This window comes from Scyliorhinus torazame, chromosome 19, assembly GCF_047496885.1.
Source record: "Scyliorhinus torazame isolate Kashiwa2021f chromosome 19, sScyTor2.1, whole genome shotgun sequence".
Classification (NCBI taxonomy): domain Eukaryota; kingdom Metazoa; phylum Chordata; class Chondrichthyes; order Carcharhiniformes; family Scyliorhinidae; genus Scyliorhinus; species Scyliorhinus torazame.
Genome location: NC_092725.1, coordinates 107,583,166 through 107,595,845, shown reverse-complemented (window position 1 = coordinate 107,595,845; position 12,680 = coordinate 107,583,166). Strand labels below are relative to the sequence as shown.

Genomic DNA, 12,680 nt, shown 5'->3' with positions numbered 1-12,680 from the left:
TAACTAGAGAAAGGATTGGCCCACTCAAAGACAAAAGAGGGACTTTATGTGTGGAGTCAGAAGAAATGGGTGAGATTCTTATTGAGTACTTTGCATCGGTATTCACCAAGTAGAGGGACATGACGGATGTTGAGGCTAGGGATGGATGTTTAAGTACTCTAGGTCAAGTCGGCATAAGGAAGGGGGAGGTTTTGGGTATTCTAAAAGGCATTAAGGTGGACAAGTCCCCAGGTCCGGATGGGATCTATCCCAGGTTACTGAGGGAAGCGAGGGACAAAATAGCTGGGGCCTTAACAGATATCTTTGCAGCATCCTTGAGCACGGGTGAGGTCCCGGAGGACTGGAGAATTGCTAATGTTGTCCCTTTGTTTAAGAAGGGTAGCAGGGATAATCCAGGGAATTATAGACCTGTGAGCTTGGCGTCAGTGGTAGGCAAACTGTTGAAGATACTGAGGGATAGGATCTATTCACATTTGGAAGAAAATAGACTTATCAGTGATAGGCAGCATGGTTTTGTGCAGGGAAGGTCATGTCTTACAAACCTAATAGAATTCTTTGAGGAAGTGACAAAGTTAATTGATGAGGGAAGGGCTGTAGATGTCATATACATGGACTTCAGTAAGGCGTTTGATAAAGTTTCCCATGGCAGGTTGATGGAAAAAGCGAAGTCGTATGGAGTTCAGGGTGTACTAGCTAGATAGATAAAGAATTGGCTGGGAAACAGAAGACAGAGAGTAGTGGTGGAAGGGAGTGTCTCAAAATGGAGAAGGTGACTAGTGGTGTTCCACAGGGATCCGTGCTCGGACCACTGTTGTTTGTGATTATACATAAATGATCTGGACGAAGGTATAGGTAGTCTGATTAGCAAGTTTGCAGATGATACTAAGATTGGTGGAGTTGCAGATAGCGAGGAGGACTGTCAGAGAATACAGCAAAATATAGATAGATTGGAGTGTTGGGCAGAGAAATGGCAGATGGAGTTCAATCCAGGCAAATGCGAGGTGATGCATTTTGGAAGATCTAATTCAAGAGTGGACTATACGGTCAATGGAAGAGTCCTGGGGAAAATTGATGTACAGAGAGATCTGGGAGTTCAGGTCCATTGTACCCTGAAGGTGGCAACGCAGGTCGATAGAGTGGTCATGAAGGCATACAGCATGCTTGCCTTCATCGGACAGGGTATTGAGTATAAGAGTCGGCAGATCATGTTACAGTTGTATAGGACTTTGGTTAGGCCACATTTGGAATACTGCGTGCAGTTCTGGTCGCCACATTACCAGAAGGATGTGGATGCTTTAGAGAGGGTGCAGAGGAGGTTCACCAGGATGTTGCCTGGTATGGAGGGTGCTAGCTATGAAGAAAGGTTGAGTAGATTAGGATTGTTTTCGTTGGAAAGACGGAGGTTGAGGGGGGAGCTGATTGAGGTCTACAAAATTCTGAGAGGTATGGACAGGGTGGATAGCAACAAGCTTTTTCCAAGAGTGGGGGTGTCAATTACAAGGGGTCACGATTTCAAGGTGAGAGGGGGAAAAAAGGGAGATGTGCGTGGAAAGTTTTTTACGCAGAGAGTGGTGGGTGCCTGGAACGCTTTGCCAGTGGAGGTGGTAGAGGCAGGCACGATAGCATCATTTAAGATGCATCTAGACAGATATATGAATGGGCGGGGAACAGAGGGAAGTAGATCCTTGGAAAATAGAAGACAGGTTTAGATAAAGGATCTGGATCGGCGCAGGCTGGGAGGGCCGAAGGGCCTGTTCCTGTGCTGTAATTTTCTTTGTTCTTTGATTAGGTGGATTGGCTGTGATAAAATTTCCCCTTTGTATCCAAATATGTGTAGGTGGGGTTAGGGGGATGGAGTGGGCCTAAGTAGGGTGCTCTTTCAGAGGGTCAATGCAGACTAGATGGGCCAAATGGCCTCCTTCTGCACTGTAGGGGTTCTATGATTCTAAGTGTAAGTGTGGAATGGGTTTCCAAAGCAATTAACAGTATGTTAATAATTTTTTTTTTTTTTTTTTAAAAAGGGTGGAGGAGATTGCCTTTTTGCATTATATGTCATCATAAATCAGTCTTTGAAGAACATGTTTAGCACACAGAGGGATTGTTCATTCCAGCTGGAATTGTAATTGCAAGTTACACGGCTAAATACAGATATAAATAAGTTTTTTTTGTTTAAGATCTTCATTCTTGTGCTGCTGGGACCATGGAAAGGACACGCAATGGAGTGACCTGTCAAGGATAAATAATGTAGCCTTCAAGGTTAGAGAGGTGTATTTAATAGACATCCAATAACAACCCTGTATTAACCATTAGAAAATGCTATGGCTGGCTTCCTAAATCATGCCTGGATGAATATTTAATAATTGGATTACACTCAAGAGAAAGTTAATTTAGCCCCTTGCAGCCAGGATGTGCCATCATATTTTGGTAACATAGTTTTGACTTTTGTATATACATTCCAAGACTTTTAGAATGAAGCCGAGCCTTTAAGGTATAAAATGTAATTTTGTTTACAGATGAGCATTAGGCAATCAGAGCCATTAAATATTTGGAATAATATCGAACTGCATGGCCACATACATCAAACAAAATCATTTAACCTTTTGGATTCCAAATCATGAATACAGCAAATCACTGACTGGAATTTAAGAGTCTACCTTACAGACACCATAGAGTGAAGAATGTTACAAATTAAAACGTTATACAGGCATGGTAAAGGGTTCATTTCTGTTGTGGTGATGAGCATTTTGTTAAATAAGTGTTGAGAAAACAGCATTAAGTTTAGCATGGGTGTGTTTACTGCTGACATATAAAATTAAAAACAAATACTTGTAGTAAACAAAATTGGTCTGTCTACTGCATATGCTAACCTGTTTATTGCTAATCATTTCAAAATTGTTTTTGTCATATTCCTCGAATTTTGTCTATGAAATGCAATATGGAAATAGAGGTGATTTACAAAGTAGAAAGAGTTACAAGAAAATGACTTTTGCCAAGTATGAGATATGGAGATAAAAAGAGAGAGATAATGGCATTCACCGTTTAAACATTAAGCAAATTTAATTACTGTACAGTGCAACATTACCTTCCCTTCATTAACAGTCAAATACAACACTACATCAGTTATTCACATTTCAATCCAGCCTTCTTATACAGTACTTTTAAGACTACAAACACTGAAATAAAATTTCAAAAGTGCCTAAATGTAACATCGCTTTGGAATAAAAATTGTTTCACATTTCAGTCTTACAGAAATGAATTAAACATTAAAAAAAATCTTTCAACAGTTTTTTCTTGGCATCTATGAAATATTTCATTGTAGCACAGATCAACTTCAAATACTTCAATGAGATGAATATCACTCTCGTAGAATACTTTTGTCTATTAATGCTGCTTCTGTGAGAGATTGGCTTGGGCGGTGTGAGATTTTGGCAGTATTTTGACACTTGCCAAGCATATAGTTATCAGCGGAAGAAACTAAAGGACAGAACGGTGTAGTGAAATCATTCTTCAAGTTGAGTGCAGTATATGTTGAACATGACAAAGAGACAGACTAATGAAAGCTTGAAGGTAATCTTGGCCAGTGTCTACTCAATAGCCAAAGAAAATAATTTTACAAAAATAACCAGCAGATTCACTTATCTTGCCCTGCAGCTGCCAGTATATACAATACAACAGTTGGTGCCTTGTATCATTTTTTAATGAACTGTGGTGACCAACGGACTTCATCTTTAAACAATGCCATAAAAAAATTGAAACAATATTTACTACATTATTACAGTATAATTCTGCTAGAAGACTGCCATGTTGATTATATGGAGAACTCGAAAACACAGCACAAATAATTTCTCCTTCCCCCAATAGCATTACATCACTTGGAAAATATACATCAAAATTTTGATACTTTATAAGTTAGAACGCAAAGACTTAATATTCAGACTCTAGAGTTTTTAGATTTATACAGGATATATTTATTTGATTGCAGGAAAAAAAATTCCATCAGCTATAACAACAGAAGTAGAACTTAAGGATTGTGAAACCTGAACTGAAAGCGAAATTTGCCAATATACGATTTTATTAAACTCTCTTCTTTTCATAAGACTTATTTGAATCAGTTCCGGGACTTCTGCCTCTCATTGTCTGGTCACCACAGGGGAAAGATTTCCTTGTGTTTTTTCATTTGTAGTGAAATGGCATTAATAATCTTTGCTACAAGTAACAAAGCAAAGGAAATCTTCCTCAATTCAGTATAGTTATGGGACCAGCAATAAATATCCGGTAAGCCAATTTGGCATGATGCTGTCATTATCATGTCAACTTATTTCCATGCAGGAGAGGAATGATGTACATGGAGATGTCATCACCTGAGCCAAGCCTGTCATTTGATATCCTCCATCCCCGATCCTTCAGAACTCCTCTGGCTCTCATCACCAGGTCCTGGGCTGCCAGTGTGTACCTATGAAGTAGTAATGTAACCATAAAGTATACAACTATGTTGTTTCAACAGTGGCATATTTGCCCAGTAAATCTATATAATAAAAAGCTACATGCCTGTCGTGACCGCCACAGATTGTCCATCCAATTTGCTCATATTTAATTGATCTATTAGAATAGACTTTGATTTGATGTTGCAAAATGGGTGGCAGCGAGACCGTACCTGATTCTACATCTATCCTGCTGACTTCAGTGGAAATAAAAAATTGGAGACATGCTAAATGGGTTGGCAATTCACTATCACCAATTGTACATTATCACACAAAGTCATAATTACTCCCACCATCTTTAATTGGTAGTCATTCCAATTTTGGGGAATGTCTGAGATACTATTGGACAGAGTGATACATCCTCTTAAGTGATTGGAGTGTTTTATGTTGAGAGGTGTGCCTGTATTGTTCAATATCTAACTGTACAATAGCACATAACACTAGGAGCTAAAAATGGTTTGTTACTAGTTTGATTTGTTTGATCACCCTGTAATCAATCTTAATATTGTGCCTTTGGCATGTCTCTCTAATCTATCCAAAGGCCAACTCAAACACAATGAGACCATAAGTTAGGAAAAGTAGGCCATATGGCCGCTCGAGTCTTCGCCTTCATTCAATAAGATCGTGACTGAACTGGTCTTGGCCTCAACTCTGCATTCCCACCCGTTCTCCGACTGGAAGGGAACATTCCTGCCTGGTGATTGTTGCGCGATGTCCGTTCATTCGTTGTCGCAGCGTCTGCATGGTCTCGCCAATGTACCACGCTTCGGGACATCCTTTCCTGCAGCGTATGAGGTAGACAACGTCACTTCAGCAGTCAAGGGCATTCAGCCTCTGATCTCCGGGTAAGCGTTCTCCAAGGCGGCCTTCAGGACGCGCAACAACGCAGAATCGCCGAGCAGAAACTTATAGCCAAGTTCCGCACACATGAGTGCGGCCTCAACCGGGACCTGGGATTCATGTCACATTACATTCACCCCCACCATCTGGCCTGCGAAATCCTACCAACTGTCCTGGTTTGATGTAATTCACACCTCTTTAACCTGGGGTTACCCCATCTCTGGATCTGTAAAGATTTAATCACCTGCTAATGGTCGCATTCCAAGCATTGTTTGGCATCTTTGAATTTGTCTATATATGTGTTTCTGGAACATACCTCTTCATTCACCTGAGGAAGGAGCAGCGCTCCGAAAGCTAGTGACATCGAAACAAACCTGTTGGACTTTAACCTGGTGTTGTAAGACTTCTTACTGTTTTTTTATGGGTGACTTCTTATTCTGAAACTATACTCCCAAGTTCTAGGTTCCCTTCGAGGGGAAATATCCTTTCAGCATCTAATCTGTCAAGCCCCATCAGAATCTTACATATATCAATAGGGTCATCTCTTATTCTCCTTCTAAAAAGTGCTATATAAATACAAGCCTTTCTTTCCTTCAATGAGTATAGGCTCAACACTTCCCCATAAGGCAACCTCTTCATCCCACTAAGCTACCTCATGAATCTTCTTTGAACTGCCTCCAATGTATTGCCTAGAATATAGATGGACGAGGGATGAATTTATTGAGGTGTTTAACATTTTGAAAGGAATTGATAGGGTATTTAGAAAGTTTTCCTGCTGTTGAGAGTGTCTACAATGAGGGAGTCTAGGACAAGGGGATACACCCTTAAAGGGAGGCGATGGTATAGTGGTATTGTCATCGGACTAGTAATCCAGAGACCCAGGGTAAAGCTCTCGGGGCTCGGGTTCAGTGAAATTGGAATTCAATTTAAAAGTGTAATGATGACCTTGAAACCATCGTTGATTGTTCTGAAAAAACTCATATGGTTTGCTATGTCTTTAGGGAAGGAAATCTGCCATCCTTACCATGTGACTCCAGATCCACAGCAATGTTGTCAACTCTTGAAAAGCCCTCTGAAATGGCCTAGCCAGCCACTCAATTCAAGGGCAATTAGGGTTAGTCAGCGACACCCACATTCCATGAATGAATTTTAAAAAAAAATCAGTGCCAGATCACTCGGGATGTGCGAGCATGGAATTCTCTCCCACAAAATGAGTAGAGGTTTGTTCAATTTTAAATCTCAGATCAATAGATTTTTGCTGATAAGCATATGAAAGGGATGGAGTCAAGATAAATATAATGGGAATTTCCACCTCCCCCATGGTGTGTTTTGCAGTGGAGGAGGCGGCCAGCCATTGGCCAGCGGTGGGATCTTCTGTTCCCGCCGCTGTCAATGAGTTTCCCCATTGTTTGCACCCTCTGGCACTGGGAAACTGGGGGTCACTGTCGGCCGAACTGGAAGATTCTGCTGGCAAGAATGGCTGGAAAATCTCGGCCACAGCCATGAATGGTGGAACAGCCTCGAAGGGTTGAATGATCTACTGCTGTTCCTATGCTCCTTTGATCCCGATTTGCAAACTGTAAAGAGACTCCTGCCTGTTTCCAGCAGCTGCTCAACTTAAAGAATCCCACTAAAATGGTGGCACCTGGAGTGGCATCTAGAACAGGGTGGTAAATACTGTGCTGCAATTTTCAGGCCCACTCCCACCCAAGAATTGGGATGAAAAAGCAGCACTCCCTTTGATTTCAGACACCATGGGCGCGATTCAACGGAAACATTTCTAAGTCTGGTAGCGAGCGGGAATCTCCGCAAGCTTCCCAGTGCTCAGTCCAGGGAGGCCAGCAACGCAAGTCAATGTTAATTGGTCCACTTAATGAGGCCTCATGGGCATCTGGCCGCAAATAACGGCTCGGCAGCTGATTTGCCGGGACTGTGCTTGCCATCCCCTTGATAACAAGGTCGAGCAGCACTTAAGCTGCACTTGCCTCAGCAAATCCCAGCCAGGTCACAACAATGACACCGAGGAGACCAGCCCCAAGATTCGGGGATGCTGACCTGGGGAGGCTCCTGGACGCGGTGGAGGTTGGGAGGGCTGTCCTGGGGGGTGAGCCACAAGGCAGCCAGTTCTGTCTGGGATGAGGTGGTGGCAGCTGTCACCGCGGGGAGTATGACCAGAAGGACTGGAAATATAGATTCAAATCTGGAGACGTTTGTGCTTTGGCAATTGGTAATCCAAGACACATTCAAAATTGTGCGGGTTAAGAAGTGTTTGTTTTGCACAAACTTTGGTTCAAACTCATTTGCATATCACCAAACCCAAAATCTACTATGAACCAATGCAATTAGGTAGTGTTTTAGAACTAAGTTTACAAAAGGCATTGTGCACTAAGACTATTTCTTGATATATAGTCCACTGTATGTAAATAATTTCATTTTCCAAAGGAAAGGGGATGTGATGCTATGCATAAAGCAGTTATGTATGTAATGTTATGCATGACCTCTGACCACTAGGTGGCAGTGTAAACCTGCCACTGGACCATGTAGCAGGGGAGTCGGGCGTAGGTCGTGCTGAGGGATAGACATATTTTGCAGTAGCTCTATAATAATCAATTAGTGTTAGTAGTTCATTGTTTTATGTATTTTAGTTTTCCTTATTGCATAGTTGGTTAATAATAAATTATTTAAACTACATGTTCTGTAGTTCATTATTTACTTCGGGCAGTCTACAGAACATGACAGCGTTGTTACATCGTTGTAAACATGTGACGCAATTGTCCATGACGATCCTCGTTAGTGACGGGCCATGTTTATGGATACATGATTTATCAGGCCCCTGTGCCCAATCATCCTGTCCCATTCACGTCAGCGTGATGGCAGAATGGCAAGAAACCCGACTGGTTTAGCAAGGTGTGCACCTGGCGAGCAGACCTCCTAAGGGAACTCATGCAAGTGCAGCGTTCAGGAGGGAGAGGGTCTTTCCCGGGTGCTGCCCCTGGCACTGCCCACTGATGGGGCGGCCTTTAAAAATGGCATTCCAATCCTTGAACGTAAGTTGCTGACAGGGCGGATGAATCAGAGGCCATCCTGCTAACGATACATTGTGGAGATTTTTTTTCAAGTCCCAGACTGTCGAGTGGAGAAAGCAGTAATTTCTGTCAGCGGCTTCAATGCCACTTTTCCTACCTACCATCGCTGTTGCCAATTTCCAGGAAAATGTTATCCTTCATATTTTGCACGTGTTTGTAGGATTTCAGTCAAATTATATTTTTTAAAAGTGCAACATTGCAGAAACTCCAGCCACGTTTTCGGTTTAGCTTGGATGCCTGGGCATCTCTAATATCATCCTGGATAAAGTCATTTTCATTGTAAGGGTGAGGAGGGGGAGGGAAAAGTGACTATTGCACTTTCTACAATAGGTATAACTAATTTCATCTTAAATGTGTTTCAACTGTTTCACATTTTAGGATATTTTCCCTCATAGTCCTAATTATAGCTCCATTTGTGGATTCATTATACAGGTAAAAAATGATAATATGATAACAACTCTTGGCACAAAGATTAGCTGACACTTTACGCTACCCTGGAATTTACACTTCAATAATTTATCAGTAACCATCTGCTACTTTATTACATATACAAATATATCATAATTATGTTGGTTGAGGTTAATTTTACTCATTATAATGCAATCACACAGGCTAACAGATTGTGGCCATACCTATACTTGTAATAAAAAACTACAGGTAAATGGTGATTATGGGAAGAAATGAAAAAATGACAGGCACAATTTCCACGAGTTAGGTGCAAACCAATTCCCCTTAAAATACAATAACAGCCTGGAAATATGACGCTACTTTCATTTATAATATAATTGACACTATTGCATCCTTCCGAAACTACAAAGTCTTTGAGACTAAGAAATTGCAGTCGCCCCAAAGTAATCATGGGCGTCATTCTCCGACCCCCCGCCGGGTTGGAGAATCGCCGGGGGCTGCCGTGAGTCCCGCCCCAGCTGGTTGCCGAAGTCTCCGGTACCGGATATTCGGCGGGGGCGGGAACCGGGCCGCTCCGGTTGGCGGGCCCCCCCGCTGGATTCTCCGGCCCGAATGGGCCGAAGTCCCGCCGATAAATTGCCTGTCCCGCCGGCGTGGATTAAACCACCTTTTGAACGGCGGGACAAGGCGGCATGGATGGGCTCCGGGGTCCTGGGGGGGGCGCGGGGCAATCTAGCCCCGGGGGGTGCCCCCACGGTGGCATGGCCCGCGATCGGGGCCCACCGATCCGCGGGCGGGCCTGTGCCGTGGGGGCACTCTTTCCCTTCTGCCTCCGCCACGGTCTCCACCATGGCGGAGGCGGAAGAGACTCCCTCCACTGCGCATGCGCGGGAAACTTTCAGCGGCCGCTGACGCTCCCGCGCATGCGCCGCCCGGGGTTGTCATTTCCGCGCCAGCTGGCGGGGCGACAAAGGCCGTTTCCGCCAGCTGGCGGGGCGGAAATTCCTCCGGCGTCGGCCTAGCCCCTCAATGTTGGGGCTCGGCCCCCAAAGATGCGGAGCATTCCGCACCTTTGGGGCGGCGCGATGCCCGTCTGATTGGCGCCGTTTTGGGCCCCAGTCGGCGGACATCGCGCCGTTTCGGGAGAATTTCGCCCCATATTACCATAAGATGTAGGAGCAGATGTAGGCCTTTTAGACCATCGACCCTGCTACACTCTTTGAAAATATGTCCTCTCCATTTTAAGCAACAGTTGGAATGTTAGAATTTCAGATATATTGGGCGGGATTCTCCGCCGGCGGGATTCTCCGTTTTGCCAGCGCCCGGGGGTTTCCCGATGGCGCGGGGCTACCCCACAATGGGAAACCCCATTGACTGGCCGGCGTAACGGAGAATCCTGCTGGCGGGTCGAGGCTGAAAAGTGGTGTGGCGGGGCGGAGAATCCAGCCCATTGTACTATGTGTATTTGGGGCAGTAAGGCTCAAAAGGCTGTTTAGTGTGTATAACTGCTGTCGTAATGTTTTTTAAAATCCTGGTTTGCAAAGCAGGTAGGCTTTTTGGGAGCTTCAGAAAAGCTTGGGCTAATGGATTTTTGTTTGAGGGTCCCTGTAATTCTTCTCGTGTCTGCGTGGGTTTCATCCCCACAACCCAAAGATGTGCAGGTGAGGTGGATTGGCTATGCTAAATTGCCCCTTAATTGGAAAAAAAAAATAACTGGGTACTCTAAAATAAAAAAAAAAAAGAGGGTCCCTTTCGTGTAATGCTGTAGAGCATTTAACTAGAGACATTGGCCACAATTTAACCACTGAGTTGCGCCCGGTGCGGATTTGCACGCGGCGGTTGAATAGTGGGAAAGGCCAACATCAAGATTTGCACCGGCACAAATCAGTTTACTATGTAACCAGACCGCTCAATGTCAAGTTTCGGATCATGCTCAAATATGCCGGGCATTAACCCTCATTTACATTCGCCTCCATTTCATTAGTGAGATTGAAATCAATTAATTAATTAATTTTTAATTAATATTTATTGTCACAAGTAGGCTTACATTCCACTGTAATGAAATCCCCTAGTCGCCACACTCCGGCACCTGTTCGGGTACACTGAGGGAGAATTCACAATGTCCAATTCACCTAACAGGCACGTCTTTCAGAACTTGGGGGAGGAAACCGGAGCACCCGGAGGAAACCCATGCAGGCCCAGGGAGAACGTGCAGACTCCGCACAGACAGGGACCCAAGCCGGGAATTGAACCTGGGACCCAGGTACTGTGAAGCAACAGTACTAACCACTGTGCTACCATGCCGCCCAAATGCAACAGCCTCCAGGGAATTAATAGGTTCCCCAGCGGGAAATCAAACGGGCGTCGTTTAGTTCTACTTTTTAAAAATGTGAAGCTGGCATCATGGCTGCTGTCAGGAACAGAGGAAGTAAGTAACCATTTCCAGTCCAGAAAAGTCCAGAAGATGGCGCCAGAGCGAGGCGACTCTCTGCGAGCTCTCCCCAACAGATCCACTTTTTACTTAACTTATACTCGTTCTAATCATTTAAAATTTAATTCTAAGACTAACATTATTACTAACCTCCCTCTTTTATCTTTTCTTGCTGGCTTGAACATCCTCCGAGGCCCGTGGAGACCTATTGACCTGACCCGACCTGACCTCCACGACCTGGAAGTGGATTGGGCCCAAACCGGAAGTGAAGCCCCAAACTCGATTTGGAGCTGACCCGGACCTCGGAGCTCCCAACCCGGCCTAGCAGCCGACGCCAGTCCCTGGATCGCCCGGCCCAGTTCTCGGAGCTCCCAACCCGACCCCCAACGACGAGACCCAGCCCAACTCGACCCCGTGAGACCCGCCCAGCGACCCGACCCGGAGAGGCCCACCCAGCAACCCAACCTACCTGGAGATGGAAGAAAGAAAAATCCACGTGGAGGCCCGACTGGGCCTACTTCAAGACCCAACCCCAGGAGCGCCCAGGGAGGGAACAGACCACGGGACTCAGCCCAACCTGCCTCAGGAAGCCCCTGCCCACGACCCAGGACCCCCGAAATGGCGGAGAACCCCCGCGAGGACCCGAATGCGCTGCAGGGTATTCACTTGCCCGCAGAACGCCGGGACCCATCCGGATCGCAAACATGCCTCCCAGCAACCCTTCTACCTCAACCAGCGCCCAAACCCTGCCAGACACGACCCCGGAAACGTAACCAGTGCCCTGGTCCCCGCCAGCACCCTGGTCCCCGCCAGCACCCTGGACCCCGCCAGACGCAACCAGGTCAATCACGCAATAAGCTCAGACTTATCCCATCGGATCCCAGGATCATCCAGCCGCAGCCGCCGACCGAGGAAGCGAGGGAAACGCGGTGGTCTGCAGGTTAGACTGAAGCAACGCGGTTTCAAGACCCCGCTCCCCATCATACTCCTGGCAAACGTCCAAGCAATTGAAAACAAGCTGGGTGAACTTAACGCCAGCCTTACCTCTCAAAGGGAAGTAAGAGACTGCTGTGTGCTCTGTTTCACAGAGACATGGCTCACCCCCGCCTCACCGGACTGTGCCATACAACCTGAAGGCTTCTCAATTCACCGGGTGGACCGCACTGCGTCATCAGGCAAAGCGAAGGGTGGAGGGGTGTGCCACCTCATCAATTCCTCCTGAAACTTTGATGTGGCGACCCTGGCGACCTACTGCTCCCCGACCTGGAATACTTGACCGTGAAGTGCCGCCCATACTATCTTCCATGCGAGTTCATTTCAGCCATTATCACAGCGGTCTACATCCCAGGTAGAAGTGAGGAAGGCGCTGTACGAACTATAAACAACTACAAAACAGAACACCCAGAGGCCTTGTTCATCGTGGCCGGAGACTTC

The 12,680-nt window shown here is 45.5% G+C and overlaps 1 protein-coding gene across 1 annotated transcript in view; it reads right to left on the bottom strand.

Moving 5' to 3' along the window:
- Window positions 1–3,031: 3,031 nt before the first annotated feature.
- Window positions 3,032–12,680, bottom strand: part of ppm1h (protein phosphatase, Mg2+/Mn2+ dependent, 1H) — a 273,456-nt gene continuing 263,807 nt past the window's right edge. Inside the window, exon 10 of the mRNA XM_072485022.1 lies at window positions 3,032–4,453. Within this exon, the coding sequence (XP_072341123.1) occupies window positions 4,306–4,453 (148 nt within the window). The 3' untranslated portion in view covers window positions 3,032–4,305. The remainder of the gene's footprint in view (window positions 4,454–12,680) is intronic.